This window comes from Heptranchias perlo, chromosome 2, assembly GCF_035084215.1.
Source record: "Heptranchias perlo isolate sHepPer1 chromosome 2, sHepPer1.hap1, whole genome shotgun sequence".
In the NCBI taxonomy this organism is placed as follows: Eukaryota; Metazoa; Chordata; class Chondrichthyes; order Hexanchiformes; family Hexanchidae; genus Heptranchias; species Heptranchias perlo.
Window position 1 is genome coordinate 159,820,971 of NC_090326.1, and position 21,301 is coordinate 159,842,271.

At 47.2% G+C, this 21,301-nt stretch overlaps 1 protein-coding gene across 1 annotated transcript in view; it reads right to left on the reverse strand.

Moving 5' to 3' along the window:
* Positions 1 to 21,301, reverse strand: part of vipr1b (vasoactive intestinal peptide receptor 1b) — a 67,443-nt gene that overhangs the window by 11,154 nt on the left and 34,988 nt on the right. The window contains exons 6-8 of the mRNA XM_067999401.1: positions 19,040 to 19,172; positions 3,325 to 3,478; positions 1,175 to 1,235 (exon numbers count right to left, since the gene is read on the reverse strand). Of these exons, the coding sequence (XP_067855502.1) occupies positions 1,175 to 1,235; positions 3,325 to 3,478; positions 19,040 to 19,172 (348 nt within the window). The remainder of the gene's footprint in view (positions 1 to 1,174; positions 1,236 to 3,324; positions 3,479 to 19,039; positions 19,173 to 21,301) is intronic.

Here is a 21,301-nt window from a genome sequence, read left to right on the forward strand (position 1 = left end):
ACAGCAAGTTGCTGTTGGTGATTTCTCCTTTCTAATCCATGGGCGCTGAGGCCAGTCACAGCACCACTCTGCTTGAGATCAGCTAAACTCAAACACAGGTCGGCAGGCCAGCTTACTCATTTCATGAACTTTGTAAGTTATTGTGGGAACTTACAAATGCCTGGGCCGCCAGTCTTCTTCCCCTGGTTCTTGGTCTGTTGTTCACTCCAGTCAGACAGTCAGCGCTGGTTACTGGGTAAATCGTAACTATCCACCAATACCATTAGGGAAGTTTTGGAGAATCCCTCCCCTCCCAACCCCCCCACTGCCTCCCCCAACAGTAAAGTATGTGGGTAGGTGTTAACCGGGAGAGAGAGATAAAAAGAAAGACAGACTTGCATTTATAATGCGCCTTTTACAACCTCAGAGCGACCCAGCCAATGAAGTACTTTTTGAAATGCAGTCGCTGTTGTAATGTAGGGTAACACGGCAGCCAATTTGCGCACAGCAAGCTCCCACAAACAGGAATGAGATAATGAAATGAGATAATGACCCGATAATCTGTTTTAGTGATGTTGGTTGAGGGATAAATATTGGCCAGGACACCGGGGAGAACTCCCCTTGTTTATCATCTGGGTAAGTGGATAAACGGGTGCTTTGAGGGTTAATATGTATGGGTTTAAAACATTTTTATAAGCCAGGGGGGCAGTGATTTCTTGCCTGAAAAATAGGCGGTTGGCAGAGGGAAATCAAGGGGGAGGGAATCCTTGGCTAGTCCTTAGACACACAAGGCCCGCCTGATACAACGCTCCACAGAAGGATCCCAAAACTCTTTGTCTTTTCATTTTGTGGGGCCAGAATGATCAAGAGTCCTCCTCCTCCTGGCTCCACAGAAATACGCCAGCCCGCTCCCCGCCCATGCTCTCCCCCTCCCCACCACCCCCCCACCACCCCGCCAAGGCCTGACCTGCCAGGTTCCTCAGGGTAGGAGCCGACTGATGTTTCACCATCTTGCAGCTGTCGCCCGGTTAGAGGCGCCCTCTGCAACTGACCGCTTGTATTCATGCGAGGCCCGAACCAGAAAATGGTTTGGGCTGCCCGCCTGACGCTGACGTCGGGCCTGGTTTGGGCAGAAGTCGAAAATCCCTCCTAAAACCGAAGCTGCTTTCTACGAGATGGAAAAGAGTGCACTCACTCAACATCATCGTAATGAACTCTAGCGATGGTCCAAGTGATAATAAACAGCATTGGAGTCCCTGTCAAGAGAATTAAAGATGACTTTACTTCAGACACCATCCAGGACAAAGCAGTCCGTTTAATCACCATCCCATCCACTGGTTTAAACATTCACCCTCTTCACCATCGGCGCACCGTGGCTGCATTGTGTACCATCTGCAGGATGCACTGCAGCAACTCGCCAAGGCTTCTTCGGCAGCTCCTCCCAATCCCATAGCCTCCACTACCTAGAAGGACAAGAGCAGCAGGCGCATGGGAACAACACCACCTGCACGTTCCCCTCCAAGTCACACACCATCCCGACTTGGAAATATATCGCCGTTCCTTCATCGTCGCTGGGTCAAAATCCTGGAACTCCCTTCCTAACAGCACTGTGGGAGAACCGTCACCACACAGACTGCAGCGGTTCAAGAAACCACTTTGACTGGCGTTCTAAGGGAGCAATTGGTTTTTTACAGCAATCCAGTCATTTCTTTCCTTCTGTCATCCCAGAAATGAGCAGATTTATTAAATTCAATTTCATAAAAAAGATGGAATCAGATTTATCTTTTCTCTATGTTTGTGTAGGAACAGCACCTCCGATCCCAGTACAGTGGCACTTCTGACAGTTATAGGGCTACTTGGTTGTCCTATGAGGAGAGATTGAATAGAATGGGCTTATATTCTCAGGAGTTTAGAAGAATGAGAGGTGATCTCATTGAAATATATAAAATTCTTAGAGGGCTGGACAGGGTAGATGCTGAGGGGTTGTTTCCCTGGCTGGAGAGTCTAGAACTAGAGGGCATAGTCTCAAGATAAGGGTTCGGCCATTTAGGACTGAGATGAGGAAAAATATCTTCACTCAGAAGGTTGGGAACCTTTGGAATTCTCTACCCCAGAGGGCTGTGGATGCTGAGTCGTTGAGTATATTCAAGACTGAGATCGATAGATTTTTGGACTCTAGGGATATGGAGATCGGGCCGGAAAGTGGAGTTGAGGTTGAAGATCAGCCATGATCTTACTGAATGGTGGAGCAGGCTCGAGGGGCCGGATGGTCTACTCCTGCTCCTATTTCTTATGTTCTTATAATTTGCTACGGTGGGATTTGCCTCTGGGTTACTAGTCCAGTACCATGCAGCACCCTCATTTAATGCCCAAAGGCAAAAGAGGAAAATCTGCCCCGTAATATTGCTTATTGACCCCCCCCCAACCTTCTAGTTCTGACTGGTGATTTAAATATAGTAAAGGTTATCCCTTGGTCATAACTAGGTCGGTCGTATGTTGTGGTGAGACATTCTGTAACAAACCCTACAAATTTCAAAACCTCACGCACGCACTTCAAACCTGGTCATGGATCAGGACCCTGGCTGATTTCCCCTTCCTAATCTATGAGGGCTGAGGCCCCCACTCACTACAGACTTGGGATGAAACCTGGGATCTTCCTGATTTACATGGCTCGACCATGCACTGGATAAACTTACTGAGCCATCAGGGGAATTATCCTAGATTTTTTTAACCCTCCAGATCCTGTTTTCCTTTTGTTAATTCTCGAGATGTGGGCAAGGCCGGCATTTTTTGCCCATCCCACTAGTTGTTCCGAGAAGGTGGCGGTGGTGGGCCTACTTAGCAATTTGATACAACTACGTGGCTTGCTCGGCCAATTCAGGGGGCAGTTAAGAGTCAACCACGTTGGTGTGGGACTGGAGTCACATGTAGGCCAGACCGGGTAAAGGCGCCAGCTTTCCTCACTTAAAAGAACATTAGCAAACCAGTTGGGTTTTTAAATGACAATCTGACAGCTTCAGGGTCATTTTTATTGATACCAGCTTTTAATTTTCCAGAATCTTTTTTTAACCTGAATTCAAATTCTCAAAGGGCCACGGTGGGATTTGAACTCAGGTTCATACGGGATTATTAATCCAGGCCTCTGGTTAATCCATAACCACAACATTACCGTACTCATTTGCCAATGAGCGTCCATCTTAAGGCTTCAAGTACACTTTGAGGACCTGCAGCTCTCTACAATCCTGTGAACGTCAAACACAAATAACCAGAATGGCTCCAAATGACAAATGGGAGCCAGAAAAAATTAACATCCTGACCTGTTGACCTTAGGTAACATGTACATACCCCAACCGATTAGTATGTACCACCAGAAGTACTTTTTCTCCGAGAAGAACGATATAACCAGCAACGTGTGCAAGTACAGCCCTTCCACAAGAAGCCAGAAGAAGTTTGCCATGATGCAGTATTGAAAGAACACCATTGCAGCTTTGCAGCCAACCTGAGGTGAAGAGAGAAATACATTACAATGGAAATGAGTAATCTTCTAGTCAAGTTTGGGGAAGAACAAGAAATGGTAACTTGGCTCATCAAGCTTTGTCCTTCTATAGACCTTGTACTTTCTGTCTTAAATTGGCCTCTACTCCACCCATTTAATCTTCTTCTGCAGCCCCTCCATAATCTGCTCTGGCATGGACTTTAGTCCACTCTGTACCCTGTACAATCTGCCCCCATCATAGACTCTACCCCATCCATTTAATCTCCTTCCACAGAACCTGTACACCTTGCCTTAGCCCGGTCTTTAGTCCATGAATTTAACTTCCTACCACAGGCCCTGTACAATCTATCCTAGCCTGGTCTTTAGCCCATTCATTTAATCTCCTACCATGGATGCTGTACAATCTGCCCTAACCTGGTCTTTAGCCCATTCATTTAATCTCCTACCATGGACCCTGTACAATCAGCCCTAGCCTGGTCTTTAGCCCATTCATTTAATCTCCTACCATGGACCCTGTACAATCAGCCCTAGCCTGGTCTTTAGCCCATTCATTTAATCTCCTACCATGGACCCTGTACAATCTGCCCTAGCCTGGTCTTTAGCCCATTCATTTAATCTCCTACCATGGACCCTGTACAATCTGCCCTAGCCTGGTCTTTAGCCCATTCATTTAATCTCCTACCATGGACCCTGTACAATCTGCCCTAGCCTGGTCTTTAGCCCATTCATTTAATCTCCTACCATGGACCCTGTACAATCTGCCCTAACCTGGTCTTTAGCCCATTCATTTAATCTCCTACCATGGACCTTGTACAATCTGCCCTAGCCTGGTCTTTAGCCCATTCATTTAATTACTTGAAGGAAAGTTATACAAAATTTCTCCAAAGGCGGTCAAGCAAAACTCCGTAATATCTACCTCCATTATTCCAGAGCCAAGCCAGTTGCTTTCCTCAGATGGCATTTCCATACTCCTACTAGCACAGGAACCAATGGAGTATTTCACTATCTCTGTCTATAGTCATGCTATAACTATACCTATTGTTTTCCTCTTTTTTAACAATCATCCAGGCAGTGGCAAACCAGAGGACATTTGAAGCCCTACTGATCACCGGACGCAATCAGGCACAATTACATTCAGCGACTCGAAAACAAAAAATGAACAGATTATTTTAAATGTAAACTATCAGCTGGTGTGAATGGACTTTCTGTCTTGTGCTAGCGCCCAGGACGGTGCCTCCTGAATCAGCAGCATCCCCAAGAGGCAGAGGAGCTCTCTTTGACTAAAAGTTTGTTTCCAGTAGAGTTTTGACACTTTTTTTCTATCAGAAAATTGATAATGAAGTAATTTGAGACACGACATGCGGTGAGTGTAACATGCTTGGGAGGAACGGGTTACTTTAGACCTATGGTTCCCACTGGGGGTTTTCTTTGCCCCACTTCTGGGTCTGCTGTAGAATAATTGATAGAGATTGATTGTTATGAATAGTTAACAATTCTATTATCGTTGTATCATACGACTACCAGGGTGGTAGAAGGCAAACTAGATGGACCTTGGTCATTTTTCATCTAGCAATTCCGGAGGGATAAGAGGCCACTTAAAGGGGCAGAAGAACCCCGATGAAATCTAATAGGAGGTACAGCACAGGAGGAGGCCATTTGGCCCATCGTGCCTGTGCCAGCTCTTTGAAAGAGCTATCCAATTAGTCACGTTCCCCTGCTCTTTCCCAATAGCTCTGTAAACTTTTCCCCTTCAAGTATTTTTCCAATTCCCTTTTGAAAGTTACTATTGAATCTGCTTCCACCGCCCTTTCAGGCAGTACATTCCAGATCATTACAACTTGCTGCGTAAAATTTTTTTCCTCATGTCGCCTCTGGCTCTTTTGTCGATCACCTTGAATCTGTGTCCTCTGGTTACCAATCTGTCTGTCACTGAAAACAGTTTCTTCTTGTTTACTCTGTCAAAACTGTTCAAGATTTTGAACACCTCTATCGAATCTCCCCATAACCTTCTCTGCTCTAAGGAGAACAATCCCGGCTTCTCCAGTCTCTCCACATAAATGAAGTCACTCATCCCTGGAATCATTCTAGTAAATCTCCTCTGCATTCTCTCTAAGGCCTTGACATCCTTCCGAAAGTGTGGTGCCCAGAATTGAACACAATACTCCAGCTGAGGCCTAACTATGTTTTATAAAGGTTTAGCATAACTTCCTTGCTTTTGTACTCTATGCCGCTATTAATAAATGTAAACAATTTTACAACACCAAGTTATAGTCCAGCAATTTTATTTTAAATTCACAAGCTTTCGGAGACTTCCTCCTTCCTCAGGTAAATGTTTCAGGAGCTCCTTGAAGCCTACGCATTTATACATATAGAACAATACATGGTGTTTACAGACTGCCCCTGCAACTGCCCGTTGCCAAGGCAATCACCGTGTTCAGACAGAGAGGTGTCACCTGCAGAACCCCCGAATACACATTCAACAAAAAAACAAACAGGGAAAAAAAAACAGAGAAAAAAAACAGAGAGAGGCAGAAACATCCGGAAGGCAGAGAGAGCCAGCAAATGACCCATTATATTAAAAACAGATAACATTTGTTCGCTGGTGGGGTAACGTGTAGCGTGACATGAACCCAAGATCCCGGTTGAGGCCGTCCTCATGGGTGCGGAACTTGGCTATCAATTTCTGCTCGACGATTTTGCGTTGTCGTGTGTCTCGAAGGCCGCCTTGGAGTACGCTTACCCGAAGGTCGGTGGATGAATGTCCATGACTGCTGAAGTGTTCCCCGACTGGGAGGGAACCCTCCTGTTTGGCGATTGTTGCGCGGTGTCCGTTCATCCGTTGTCGCAGCGTCTGCATGGTCTCGCCAGGAAAGGATGCCCCAGAGCATGGTACATTGGCGAGACCATGCAGACGCTGCGACAACGGATGAACGGACACCGCGCAACAATCGCCAAATGGGAGGGTTCCCTCCCAGTCGGGGAACACTTCAGCAGTCATGGACATTCATCCACCGACCTTCGGGTAAGCGTACTCCAAGGCGGCCTTCGAGACACACGACAACGCAAAATCGTCGAGCAGAAATTGATAGCCAAGTTCCGCACCCATGTGGACGGCCTCAACCGGGATCTTGGGTTCATGTCACGCTACACGTTACCCCACCAGCGAACAAATGTTATCTGTTTTCAATATAATGGGTCATTTGCTGGCTCTCTCTGCCTTCCGGATGTTTCTGCCTCTCTCTGTTTTTTTTCTCTGTTTTTTTTTCCCTGTTTGTTTTTTTGTTGAATGTGTATTCGGGGGTTCTGCAGGTGACACCTCTCTGTCTGAACACGGTGATTGCCTTGGCAACGGGCAGTTGCAGGGGCAGTCTGTAAACACCATGTACTGTTCTATATGTATAAATGCGTAGGCTTCAAGGAGCTCCTGAAACATTTACCTGAGGAAGGAGGAAGTCTCCGAAAGCTTGTGAATTTAAAATAAAATTGCTGGACTATAACTTGGTGTGGTAAAATTGTTTACAATTGTCAACCCCAGTCCATCACCGGCATCTCCACATCATGGCTATTAATAAAGCCCAGGATCCCATATGCCTTTTTAACAGCCTTCCCAACTTGTCCTGCCACCTTTAAAGATTTGTGTATGTGCACCCCCAGGTCTCTCTGTTCCTGCACCTTTAAAATTGTACCATTTAGTTTATATTGCCTCTCCTCATTCTTCCGACCAAAATGAATCACTTCACACTTCTCTGCGTTAAATTTCATCTGCAATGTGTCTGCCCATTTCACCAGTCTGTCTATGTCCTCCTGAAGTCTGTTACTATCCTCCACATTGTTTACTACATTTCCGAGTTTCGTGTCATCTGCAAACTTTGAGGTTGGTGTCTGGGGCTGAACTGGAGGGAGAGGAGAGACCACTGCAAGGCCCTCTCCCTCCGTTCTCACAGTTTAGGGCATTCCCACCTCTACCCCAGGTAGTCCCAGAGAGCGGCAGTAAGAGGGGCAGACAGGAGGGTAATAGACTGGGAACTCGGGCCCTGCCTCCCCGTGGGCAGTCCTGGCAGGGGAAAGGGGGGCAGGAAAATCAAGGTCGGCGTGGAGAGATGGTGGTAGGCCTCGCCGCCCGATTTCCTCCATTGTTCCTGCCGCTATCCTGCCTGATTAGGGGTTGGAGAGCGGAGGAAAAAATCCAGGCTTTACAGAAAGAAAGAAAGAATTTGCATTTATATAGCGCCTTTCACAACCTCAGGACATCTCAAAGCGCTTTACAGCCAATTAAGTAGTTTTTGAAGTGTAGTCACTGTTGTAATGTAGGAAACGAGGCAGCCAATTTGCGCACAGCAAGGTCCCACAAACAGCCATGTGATAAATGACCAGATCATCTGTTTTAGTGATGTCGGTTGAGGGATGAATATTGGCCAGGATACTGAGGAGATCTCCCCTGCTCTTCTTCAAAATAGTGTCATGGGATCTTTTACATCCATCTGAGATTTAAATGGTGATAGATTGGGAAATGTTGATGTACAAAGGGACCTGGGTGTCCTTGTACACCAGTCACTGAAAGCAAACATGCAGGCGCAGCAAATGGTATGTTGGCCTTCATTGCAAGAGGATTTGAGGACAGGAGCAAGGATGTCTTACTGCAGTTATACGCGGCCTTGGTGAGATCACACCTGGAGTATTGTGTGCAGTTTTGGTCTCCTTACCTAAGAAAGGATATACTTGCCATAGAGGGAGTGCAGCAAAGGTTCACCAGACTGATTCCTGGGATGGCAGGACTGTCGTATGAGGAGAGATTGGGTCGACTCGGCCTGTATTCACTCGAGTTTAGATCTCATTGAAACATAAAATTCTGACAGGGCTAGACAGACTGGATGCAGGGAGGATGTTTCCCCTGGCTGGGGGGTCCAGAACGAGGGGTCACAGTCTCAGGATACCGGGTAGGACATTTAGGACTGAGATGAGGAGAAATTTCTTCACTCAGAGGGTGGTGAACCTGTGAAATTCTCTACCACAGAAGGCTGTGGAGGCCAAGTCAATGAATATATTTAAGAAGGAGCTAGATAGATTTCTAGACACAAAAGGCACCAAGGGGTATGGGGAGAGAGCAGGAATATGGTATTGAGATAGAGGATCAGCCATGATCATATTGAATGGCAGAGCAGGCTCAAAGGGCCAAATGACCTACTCCTGCTCCTATTCCCTATGAAAGGGCAGACAGGGCCTCAGTTTAACATTTCATCTGAAAGACAGCACCTCTGACAATGCAGCACTGGGAGGGTCAGCCGAGATTTTTTGCTCAAGTCTCTAGAGTGGAACTTGAACCCACAACCTTCTGACTCAGGGGCGAGAGGGCTACCAACTGAGCCATGGCAGAGCAACGCAAAGTGACTAAAGGACACCGGGAAGTACACAGGTATCTTCGTTTACTACATTTTGGTTTGTGCGGCCATTCCCAAGAGTGCACTCCTCTATTAATTCTAGCAATTCCCTCTGTTGGAACAATCTGAAGCTCACTCGACTATGATTGAACCATGCAGAGCGACTAGGAGTCCATTTGGCCCATCTTGCCTGTGCCAGCTCTTTGAAAGAGCTATCCAATTAGTCCCACTCCCCTGCTCTTTCCCCATGGCCCTGCAATTTTTTCCCCTTCAAATATTTATCCAATTCCCTTTTGAAAGTTACTACTGAATCTGCTTCCACCACACTTTCAGGCAGTGCATTCCAGATCATTACAACTCACTGCATAAAAAATTTTTCCCTCATGTTGCCTCAGGCTCTTTTGCCAATTACCGTAAATCTGTGTCCTCTGGTTACCGACCCTTCTGCCACTGGAAACAGTTTCTCCTTATTTACTCTATCAAAACCCTTCATGATTTTGAACACCTCTACCAAATCTAAAATGAGGGCTTGTCCGGTCAAGGGTTAAGTTACGAGGAGAGATTACACAAATTGGGGTTGTATTCTCCAGAGTTTCGAAGGTTCAGGGGTGATCTGATCGAAGTTTATAAGATATTAAGGGGAACAGATACGGTGGATAGAGAGAAACTATTTCCGCTGGTTGGGGATTTTAGGAGTAGGGGGCACAGTCTAAAAATTAGAGCCAGACCTTTCAGGAGCGAGATTAGAAAACATTTCTACACACAAAGGGTTGTAGAAGTTTGGAACTCTCTTCCGCAAACGGCAATTGATACGAGCTCAATTGCTAAATTTAAATCTGAGATAGAGAGCTTTTTGGCAACCAAAGGTATTAAGGGATATGGGCCAAAGCAGGTATATGGAGTTAGATCACAGATCAGTCATGATCTTAACAAATGGTGGAGCAGGCACGAGGGGCTGAATGGCCTACTCCTGTTCCTATGTTCCTATATGAACCCAACATCTCTTGGGGGGGGGTGGGGGGAGGGGAGAAATGTATATTTATGTCAAGGATGTCAAGGCCTTAGAGAGGGTGCAGAAGAGATTTACTAGAATGGTACCAGGGATGAGGGACTTCAGTTAGGTGGAGTGACTGGAGAAGCTGGGGTTGTTCTCCCTGGAGCAGAGAAGATTAAGGGGAGATTTGATAAAGGTGTTCAAAATCATGGAGGGTTTTGATAGAGTAAATAGGGAGAAACTGTTTCCAGTGGCAGGAGGGTCAGTAACCAGAAGACACAGATTTAGGTAATTGACAAAAGAAGCAGAGGGGAAATGAGGAGAATTTTTTTTACGCATTGAGTTGTTAATGATCAGGAATTCACTGCCTGAAAGGGCGGTGGAAGCAGATTCAATAGTAACTTTCAAAAGGGAATTGGATAAATACTTGCAAAGGTTAAATTTGCAGGGCTCTGGGGAAAGAGCAGTGGGAGTGGGACTCTGGAACATCAAATATAAAAATTTTGACTGTTTGAATATGGTCTCCAGGAGAACCAAAAGGATAATTTTCGTGTGGTTTTCACAGACCTAACCGTAGAGTTTCTGACAAGGTTACTTTTTAACCTATTTACTTTAGAGTGCAACAAAGGTTCACGAGATTGATTCCTGGGATGAGAGGCTTGTCCTGTGAGGAGAGATTGAGTAGAATGGGCCTATACTCTCTGGAGTTTAGACGAATGAGAAGTGATCTCACTGAAAGGTATAAAATTCTTCGAGAGCTTGACGGGGTAGATGCTGAGAGGCTGTTTCCCCTGGCTGGAGAGTCTAGAACTAGGGGACATAGTCTCAAGAAAAGGGGTCGGCCATTTAGGACCGAGATGAGGAAAAATTTTGTCACTCAGAGGGTTGGGAATCTTTGGAATTCTCTACCCCAGAGGGCTGTGGATGCTGAGTCGTTGAGTATATTCAAGACTGAGAGCGACAGATTTTTGGATATGAAGGGAATCAAGGGATTATGGGGATAGAGCGGGAAAGTGGAGTTGAGGTAGAAGATCAGCCATGATCTGATTGAATGGCGGAACAGGCTCGAGGGGTACGGCCTACTCCTGCTCCTATTTCTGATGTTCTTAAGAGCAGCATAGACTTAGAGGTGACCTGTTAGAGGTCTAGAAAATAATTAAAGGGCTGGATAGCGTGCTTATTGATAGATTATTCCAGTTTAACAGATTGGGGAGGACCAGGGGACATGAGTTTAAACTATTTAAGAGTAGGAATAGACTGGATGTTAGATGGTTCTTCTTTTCCCAGAGAGTAGTGAGCCTCTGGAATACGTTGCCGGCTGATGTGTTGGGTGCTTTAAGAGTGAGCTGGACCTGTTCCTGACTGGGGCAGAGATCGCATCATATAGAAGGTAAGTGTTTTTATAAATAACACTCAGTCCAGGTGATCTCCTGGACTGGTTTCGATCGCCTGTGGGGGTCGAAGAGGAATTTTACAGAGTATTTTTTCCCCTTATTGGCTCTGGGTTTTTTCTGTTTTTTGCCTCTCCCAGTAGATTAGCTGGCTGTGGGGGTGGGTGTGGAGGGTGGGAGGTCGAGGGTGCTAAGGACGTGGTTAGCCATGATGGTCCGGCATTCATGGCATGGGGCAAGCTTAGTGGACCAGCTGGTCGTTTCCTGCCCATCAATTTCGTATGTTTGTATGTACTTACTTTGCCCACCCACTGCCAGTGAGGCACCATGTCCAGACAGTTATTTCGTTCTTTGCTTTTTGCTTCTTGGATTCCTCCGATAAAAAGAAATGACCCTTGGCTCTTATGATACTCCCAGGTCAAAGTTCGATACTCTCATCTACTGATTGGCCGGTGGGGGGCGGGGGGCGGGGGGCGAATGGATTTGGGGTTTTCAGCCAATTGAGAGGGTGGATTTTGACCAACATAGAGCTGGCTCTGAAAGTGGACGTTGGATTGGCTGAAGAGGAGGTCTTGAAGCAAATGGATTAAAAAAAAGAGAAAACCAAAGAGAAAAATACAGAGAAACGAGAGACTCAGGCACGGTTTGTGTGTCCAGAACCTCCTGGTACAAACCGCGCACGAGTGGACTTCAGGATAGGACAGGATCAGGACCGAGCTTCGGCTAAAGAGTCGGCCGAAACCCACGGTTCACATCTGAGGGAGAAGTCCCAGAAGAGTTTGCCGGTGTTCGTGGAACTGGACTCTTATAGCAACAGTCACAGCTGAGTGGAGGAGAACATTTCTGTTGGAGGAACGCGGACTGAGGAGGGGGGGGGGGGGGGGGGGAGGGAGGGAAGTAAAAAGAACTTCCAAAATAATTCGATGACGTACCGTCCCGTGAATCGTGCGATACTGTTCTGAAGTGACAATAAACTGGCCTCCGACAGCCTTCAACTGATAGCTTTTCAGCGCCAGTTTTGACTGTAACTGAAAGAAAATAGGGAAGACTTGCATTTCTATAGCGCCTTTCACAACCTCAGGATGTCCCAAAGCGCTTTACAGCCAATGAAGTACTTTTGAAGTGTAGTCACTGTTGTAATGCAGGAAAGGTGGCAGCCAATTTGCGCACAGCAAGCTCCCACAAACAGCAATGCGATAAATGACCAGATAATCTGTTTTAGGGATGTTGGTTGAGGGATAAATATTGGCCAGGCCACCCCTGCTCTTCTTTGAAATAATGCCATGGGATCGTTTACGTCCACCTGAGAGAGCAGATGGGGCCTCGGTTTAATGTCTCATCCAAAAAGACAGCACCTCTGACAGTGCTGCGCTCCCTCAGTACCGCGCAGCCTAGATTTTGTGCTTAAGTCTCAGAAGTGGGACTTGAACCCTCAACCTTTATGACTCTAGAGGAAAGAGTGCCACCCACTGAGCTGAGGCTGACACCATTAAGGGGGATGGGGGGGTTACATGCATTCATTCTAAGAGATTAGGTAGAGGGTGATTTTAAAGCTGCGGCTTAGTTATTGGGACATTCCAACTCGCTCATAAAGTGCTGGAGAATCGTTTTTGCCGATTTACGATGTGTCTCCTTGCAGTAAGTGACAGCTTCATTGCTCACTCTCCACCGATGTAATCCCACACTCGATTGTCGCTTGCTCTAAGTGGGTCATAAATGCGTAACTCAAACTGAAGGAACGTACCTGCACAAATAGTTCCCAATAAACTAAACACTCCGTGGCGCACGGAACAATCGGTAGCGTACAACGGTTGTTCACAATTTACACCAACAATTTGGATTCGGGAATTGGAAGTACAATTTCAAAATTTGCAGACGACACCAAATTGGGGGGTGAGGTTAATACAAAGGCGGAATCTGTCAAAATGCAAGAGGATATTAATAAACTTGCGGAAAGGGCAGGCTTGACTCTTTGCTTTTAATCGCCCCTTTCAGGAAGGATTATATTGGTCTTGGAGGGGGTGCAGTGCAGATTCACCAGAATGATACTGGGGCTAAAAGGGTTAAATTACGAGGACAGGTTGCATATAGTAGGCCTGTATTCCCTTGAATATAGAAGATTAAGGGGTGACATATTGAGGTGTTTAAGATGACTAAAGGATTTGATAGGGTAGGTAGAGAGAAACTATTTCCTCTGGTGGGGGGACTCAGAACAAGGGGACGTAACCTTAAAATTAGAGCCAGGCGGTTCAGGGGTGATGTCAGGAAGCACTTCTTCACACAAAGGGTAGTGGAAATCTGGAACTCTCTCCCCATCAAAAAGCTGTTGATGCTGGGGGTCAATTGAAAATTTCAAAACTGAGATTGATAGATTTTTGTTAGGCGAGGGTATTAAGGGTTACGGAACCAAGGCGGGTAAATGGAGTTAAGATACAGATCAGCCATGATCTATTTGAATGGCGGAACAGGCTCGAGGGGCTGAACAGCCTCCACCTGTTCCTATATTCATTTCCCTCGTTCGTTTTATTCGGCCCTATAAAGGAGGGTTGCTTATTTTCCAATTTCCAGTTCTGGCGAAGGATTCATACCCAAAACCCCAGCCTGTCTTCTCTCCCTAAAGATTGCCAACGGAACAGCTGTGCAGTTCCAGCTTTTATCCCAGTCTATGGACGACTGTGTTCAGTTCTGGACACCACACCAGAGGGGGCAGAAAAAAAAACAACCAAGTACAAGCAAGAGGGAGGAAGTATCTGGTCATGATATTCTGGCCATAATGTGACAAGAATCCATCATGTAACTCTTTTCCTGCCCGTAAACTTTGTATCTTCGTACAAGCCGCGAGGAGAGCTCAGAGAGAAGACTATCATGGCTGATCCCCAGTGTATGAGGGATAAGCAATGAGCAAGGCCCGGTTTTCCAGTGACTGAATAAATCAAATTCCGTTTTAATTACATGGAGTTACAGGATTTTCACCCGTGTTTTTGGGATCAGACCTCGTCCCAGTTCAGTTATGGACACCGCACCTCAGGAAGGATATATTGGCCCGAGATTTACAGCACAGATTCACCAAAACAATACCGGGGCTCAAAGGGAGAAATTATGACGACAGGCGGCATAAAGTTAGGTTGTGTTCCTTTGCGTTTAGAAGATTGAGGGGTGATCTAATCAAGGTGTTTAAAATGATAAAATGATTTGATAGGGTGGATACAGAGAAGCTACTGCCTTTGGTGGGGTCCAAGGGGGCAACATAGTCTTAAAATTAGAGCTAGGCCGTTCAGGAATGAAATCAGGAGCAAGAGTGAGCGAGGAGGAAGAGACAACGACACAGCAAAGGCCTGCACTGAGGTCTGGCCTCACAAACATAGCCCTGCTGTGGGTATGAGTAGCTTAGTGGTTGTGGTACTGGACTAGTAACCCATAGAATGTGAGTTCAAATCCCACCACAGCATGTTATGAAATTAAATTTAATTCAATAAATGTTGTAATATGTGGAAAAATGATCTGTGACAGCTGCTGGATTGTTGTAAAAACTCAATTGGTTTCTTTAAGTCCTTCATGGAAGGAAGCCCTGCCAAGCCTACCTTCATCTGGTCATGATGTGAATCCAGCCCACACTCTGTGGTTGACTCTTAACTCCCTCAGGGCAATTAAGGATAGGCATTAATCGCTGCCTTTCCAGTACCGCCCATATCCCAAGAACAAATTATAACAGAAAAACTACAACTTGCCCACGCTGCAACGAGACACTTAATGACCAGACCATGAGCATTGTTGGGTCAAATGTCCATTTCACCATTCCTTGTAAATGGTGAATGACACTCCACGCACTAAAACCCCACCCCCCCCAGTGAACCTGGACTTGTCCTTTACTCAAAACAACAGGGAACCTGGGCATAACGCTCACTAATTCCAGCAGTGGACCCGGGCAGGGTTAAGAAAATAACAGATACCAGATTTCTCTTCAGACGCAGAAAAATAAGGATAATGTTTCACGCTTGGAATTTCTCTTCAAAGGAGTAATTTGCCCCTTTGCCAAAAGATGTCACTTCACAACACATTCGCACTGGATTTAATTACCGACAAATGAAAAATATAAAAACATTCCTTGCGATAGGCTGCTGAGATATTCGAATCACTGCAATGGAATAATTTAGCTTTCCCTCTCCTCGCTCCCCGCCCCACCCCCTGAATCAGCAAAAGAACCTCCAAGAAGGGGAGTAGGGAAAAACCGGGGAACTACAGGCCAGTGAGCCTAACATCAGTGGTAGGAAAATTATTGGAAAAAATTCTGAAGGACAAAATTAGTCTCCACTTGGAGAAGCAAGGATTAATCAGGGATAGTCAACATGGCTTTGTCAAGGGAAGATCATGTCTGACTAATTTGATTGAATTTTTTGAGGGGGTGACTAGGCGTGTGGATGAGGGTAACGCAGTGGATGTGGTATACATGGATTTCAGTAAGGCCTTCGATAAAGTCCCCCACAGGAGACTGGTCAAGAAGGTACGAGCCCATGGAGTCCAGGGTGCCTTGGCACTTTGGATACAAAACTGGCTTAGTGGCAGAAGGCAGAGGGTGATGGTCGAAGGTTGTTTTTGTGACTGGAAGCCTGTGGCCAGTGGGGTACCACAGGGATCTGTGCTGGGTCCCTTGCTGTTTGTGGTCTACATTAACGACTTGGATATGAATGTAAAAGGTATGATCAGTAAGTTCGCTGATGATACAAAGATTGGTAGGGTGGTAAATAGCGAGGAGGATAGCCTCAGTCTGCAGGACGATATAGATGGGTTGGTCAGATGGGCGGAACAGTGGCAAATGGAATTTAACCCGGAAAAGTGCGAGGTGATGCACTTTGGAGGGACTAACAAGGCAAGGGAATACACAATGAATGGGAAGACCCTAGGCAAGACAGAGGGTCAGAGGGATCTTGGTGTGCAAGTTCACAGATCCCTGAAGGCGGCGGAACAGGTAGATAAGGTGGTAAAGAAGGCATATGGGATACTTGCCTTTATTAGCCGAGGCATAGAATATAAGAGCAAGGAGGTTATGATGGAGCTGTATAAAACACTGGTTAGGCCACAGCTGGAGTACTGTGTGCAGTTCTGGTCGCCACACTACAGGAAGGATGTGATCGCTTTGGAGAGGGTGCAGAGGAGATTCACCAGGATGTTACCAGGGCTGGAGCGCTTCAGCTATGAAGAGAGACTGGGAAGATTGGGTTTGTTTTCCTTGGAGCAGAGGAGGCTGAGGGGGGACATGATTGAGGTGTACAAAATTATGAGGGGCATAGATAGGATGGATACTAAGGAGCTTTTTCCCTTCGTTGAGAGTTCTATAACAAGGGGGCATAGATTCAAGGTAAAAGGCGGGAGGTTTAGAGGGGATTTGAGAAAGAACTTTTTCACCCAGAGGGTGGTTGGAGTCTGGAACTCACTGCCTGAGAGGGTTGTGGAGGCAGGAACCCTCACAACATTCAAGAAGCATTTGGATGAGCACTTGAAATGCCATAGCATACAAGGCTACGGACCAAATGCTGGAATATGGGATTAGATTAGACTGGGCTTGATGGCCGGCGCGGACACGATGGGCCGAAGGGCCTCTATCCGTGCTGTATAACTCTATGACTCTCTATGACTCTATAAGTTTTACACAGAATTACATAGAATGTACAGCACAGAAATAGGCCATTTGGACCAACAGTTCCACGCCGGTGTTTATGCTCCACACGAGCCTCCTCCCTCCCTACTTCATCTAACCCAACAGCATATCCTTCTATTCCTTTCTCCCTCATGTCTTTATCTAGCTTCCCCTTAAATGCATCTACGCTATTCGCCTCAACTACTCCTTGTGGTAGCGAGTTCCATATTCTAACCACTCTCTGGGTAAAGAAGTTTGTCCTGAATTCCCTATTGGATTTATTAGTGACTATCTTATATTTATGGCCCTTAGTTCTGGTCTCTCCCGCAACTCGAAACATCTTCTGTAACCTATCAAACCCTTTCATAATCTTAAAGGACCTCTATCAGGTCACCCCTCAGTCTCCTCTTTTCTAGTTTGACTACAGCCTTCCGTCGTTGTCCCTTTATGCCAGCGTGCGCCATTTCCAATTCCTACACTTTCAGTCCTTCCGACCTGTCAGAAAGGAGCCCTGACAATCTTACTGATTACAATGCCACTCACAGTTGAGTTTTATCCCACTCAATACTATGAAATCGTTCATTCTCTGGACTGGTCCTGATGGTGTCCTTCCTGTTGTCCTCAAGATGTACGCCTGGGAATTTGCCCTTTTTCCTATCCTGTTCCTTCATCTCTTATCATCGTTGCTCCTCTAAGCATTCGTCTGTTGTTCGTTCTAAGCTCCAAATAACATTGTCCTATATCTTCCTTTTCCTCCCTGTATCCCCACTGTGTTGAAGTCCAGACTCACTGCAGCATCTTCAGCCACAGCTCACTCTTTCCCAAAGCCTCCAAGCCGTGGAATTCCTGAACCCTCCGAGACTTTGCTTCTTGCTGCGAATCTACAGGGCTTTCAAAACCCAGGTTTGGCCCCCTACCAAACCACCCACCATCTCATGATTTGTCTCATCAGCTCTCGTACTCTTTCCAACCTGGATCGTGTCCTGTGCCAACTGACCTTTCACCTAGGTTTCTCAAATAAAAAGTTTAATAAAACAAAAAATGAAAAATGATAGAGGATAAATAAATAAAAATCCTTGGCTTCCAGCTGGATAAATGTGAGGTCATCCACTTTGGTTGTAAAAACAGAAAGGCAGATTATTATCTGAATGCTGATGGATTGGGAAAAGGGGAGGTGCAACGAGACCTGGGTGTCCTTGTACACGAGTCGCTGAAAGCGAGCATTCAGGTGCAGCAAGCAGTTAGGAAGGTGAATGGTATGTTGGCCTTCATTACAGGAGCAGGGATGTCTTACTGCAGTTGTACAGGGCCTTGGTGAGGCCACATCTGGAGTATTGTGTGCAGTTTTGGTCTCCTTATCTGAGGAAGGGTGTCCTTGCCATGGAGGGAGTGCAACGAAGGTCTACCAGACTGATTCCCGGGATGGCAGGACTGACATATGAGGAGAGATTGGGTCGACTAGGCCTATATTCACTAGAGTTTAGAAGAATGAGAGGTGATCTCATCGAAACATATAAAATTCTAACAGGACTAGACAGACTAGATGCAGGGAGGATGTTCCCGATGGCTGGGGAGTCCAGAACCAGGGGTCACAGTCTCAGGATACGGGGTATGCCATTTAGAACCGAGATGAGGAGAAATTTCCTCACTCAGAGGGTGGGGAACCTGTGGAATTCTCTCCCACAGAAGGCAGTGGAGGCCAATTCATTAGATGTATTCAAGAAGGAGATAGATATATTTCTTAATGCTAAAGGGATCAAGGGATATGGGGAAAAAGCGGGAACAGGGTACTGAGTTAGATGATCAGCCATGATCATTTTGAATGGCGGAGCAGGCCCGAAGGGCCGAATGGCCTACTCTTGCTCCTATTTTCTATGTTTCTGTGTTTCCGGATCAGGAGGCTTTAGATTAGCTCCCAGATTGGTCTGAAGTTGTCACCTCATTATAGTCATGGGAGCCGCTCTGCACCGGGCAGCTTCCTATTGGTAAGATCATGAAGTGGCCAAATAGGAAGGGATAACTGGCCTGTTGGATCTCCTTGCAGTAAGAAACTGTCAATTAAAAGTAGACTGAACAAAAATTATTTTCCCCTGAGACTCTCCTTCCCCTTTAACGAGCGGTCAAGTTGGGTTTGACAGTAAGAGACTTCTGCTACTCTGTACTTACTGAAACCATGGAGCAATGGTCTGATTCACCACCTTCAAACAAGACAAAGTCCTTGATAATGACAGCGATTGCCCTCAGGATGAAGGACATAAAGAGGTGCATGTGGATGTAATTCCGTGTACAGTGTAGCTTCCTGCAGAAAAAGAATGGCCACTGGTTAGTGCTGGCGCATTGCAATTCCCAATCAAATATGTCGCATAAATGGCCCATATTGAGGAGATAGTTTCAAAAATAAGCTCAATATCACATCAGGGCATGTAGACAGGGTAATCTGGCAGGCAATCTGCACGTGTTGAGTTGTTAATGAGTTGAGGTGGACAGAGCTAAGTCCTGCTCACTGATCACTCCTGTTCTTAATAACCTCAACTGGGTCTTGGCCCCTCAACACATTGACTTTACAATCTTCATCTTCATTTATAAATCCTTTCAAGTACCCGCCCTCTGTAACCTCCTCCAGCCCAACACCCGCCCTCTGTAACCTCCTCCAGCCCAACACCCGCCCTCTGTAACCTCCTCCAGCCCAACACCCGCCCTCTGTAACCTCCTCCAGCCCAACACCCTCCCTCTGTAACCTCCTCCAGCCCAACACCCGACCTCTGTAACTCCCTCCAGCCCAACACCCGATCTCTGTAACCTCCTCCAGCCCAACACCCGATCTCTGTAACCTCCTCCAGCCCAACACCCTCCCTCTGTAACCTCCTCCAGCCCAACACCCTCCCTCTGTAACTTCTCCAGCCCAACACCCTCCCTCTGTAACCTCCTCCAGCCCAACACCCTCCCTCTGTAACCTTCTCCAGCCCAACACCTGCCCTCTGTAACCTCCTCCAGCCCAACACCCGATCTCTGTAACCTCCTCCAGCCCAACACCCTCCCTCTGTAACCTCCTCCAGCCCAACACCCGCCCTCTGTAACCTCCTCTAGGTCTACACCTGCCCCCTGTAACCTCCTCCAGCCCAACACCCGATCTCTGTAACCTCCTTCAGCCCAACACCCGCCCTCTGTAACCTCCTCTAGGTCTACACCCGCCCTCTGTAACCTCCTCCAGCCCAACACCCGCCCTCTGTAACCTCCTCCAGCCCAACACCCGCCCTCTGTAACCTCCTCCAGCCCAACACCCACCCTCAGTAACCTCCTCCAGCCCAACACCCCGCCTTCTGTAACCTCCTCTAGGTCTACACCCGCCCTCTGTCGCCTTCTCCAGGCCTATATTCCAGCTTGCCCGCTCTCCTGTTGTACTTCAGAATCCAAGGCTCCCGTTATCAGGCCCTACGAGCCTCCACCTTAGATTCCCGATAATAAAGAATGCTAACCCCTGTGTTAAGATGATTATATGTGTAATATGATCTTAATTTCCATTCCTATCCTTGTTTGAAATCAACCAAATATCCCCTGCTGGCACAGTTCCTCAAAAGCTTTTATATCTATTTGTACATAAATGCAAACATTTACCTGCGAACGCTTGAAAATACACAGCACCAAACAGGTACTGAAGTAGTACATTATTTTAGCAGGTTTGCACTTGTAATCTAAAAGTGAGGAATGTATTATATTTACACATCTGTTCAACCCTCTGATTTCTCCAGCAGTCTCTCCCCTTCCTTTCACTTGTACTCAGCATTATGACAGTTTTGACTCAGTCCCTTATTTCTGTTTCTTGGAGCTGATCTTCACCCTCCATTCATACTCAAGCTTCATCGAAGGTGTCAGTGACAGGCTTGGCTCAGTGGGTCCCACTCCTACCTCCGAGTCAGAAAGTTGTAGGTTCAAGTTCCACTCCAGAGATTTGAGCACAAAATCCAGACTGAGACTCGAGGGCAGTCCCGAGCGAGCGCTGCCCTGTCGGAGGCGCAGTCCCGAGCGAGCGCTGCCCTGTCGGAGGCGCAGTCCCGAGCGAGCGCCGCCCTGTCGGAGGCGCAGTCCCGAGCGAGCGCCGCCCTGTCGGAGGCGCAGTCCCGAGCGAGCGCCGCCCTGTCGGAGGCGCAGTCCCGAGCGAGCGCCGCCCTGTCGGAGGCGCAGTCCCGAGCGAGCGCCGCCCTGTCGGAGGCGCAGTCCCGAGCGAGCGCCGCCCTGTCGGAGGCGCAGTCCCGAGCGAGCGCCGCCCTGTCGGAGGCGCAGTCCCGAGCGAGCGCCGCCCTGTCGGAGGCGCAGTCCCGAGCGAGCGCCGCCCTGTCGGAGGCGCAGTCCCGAGCGAGCGCCGCCCTGTCGGAGGCGCAGTCCCGAGCGAGCGCCGCCCTGTCGGAGGCGCAGTCCCGAGCGAGCGCC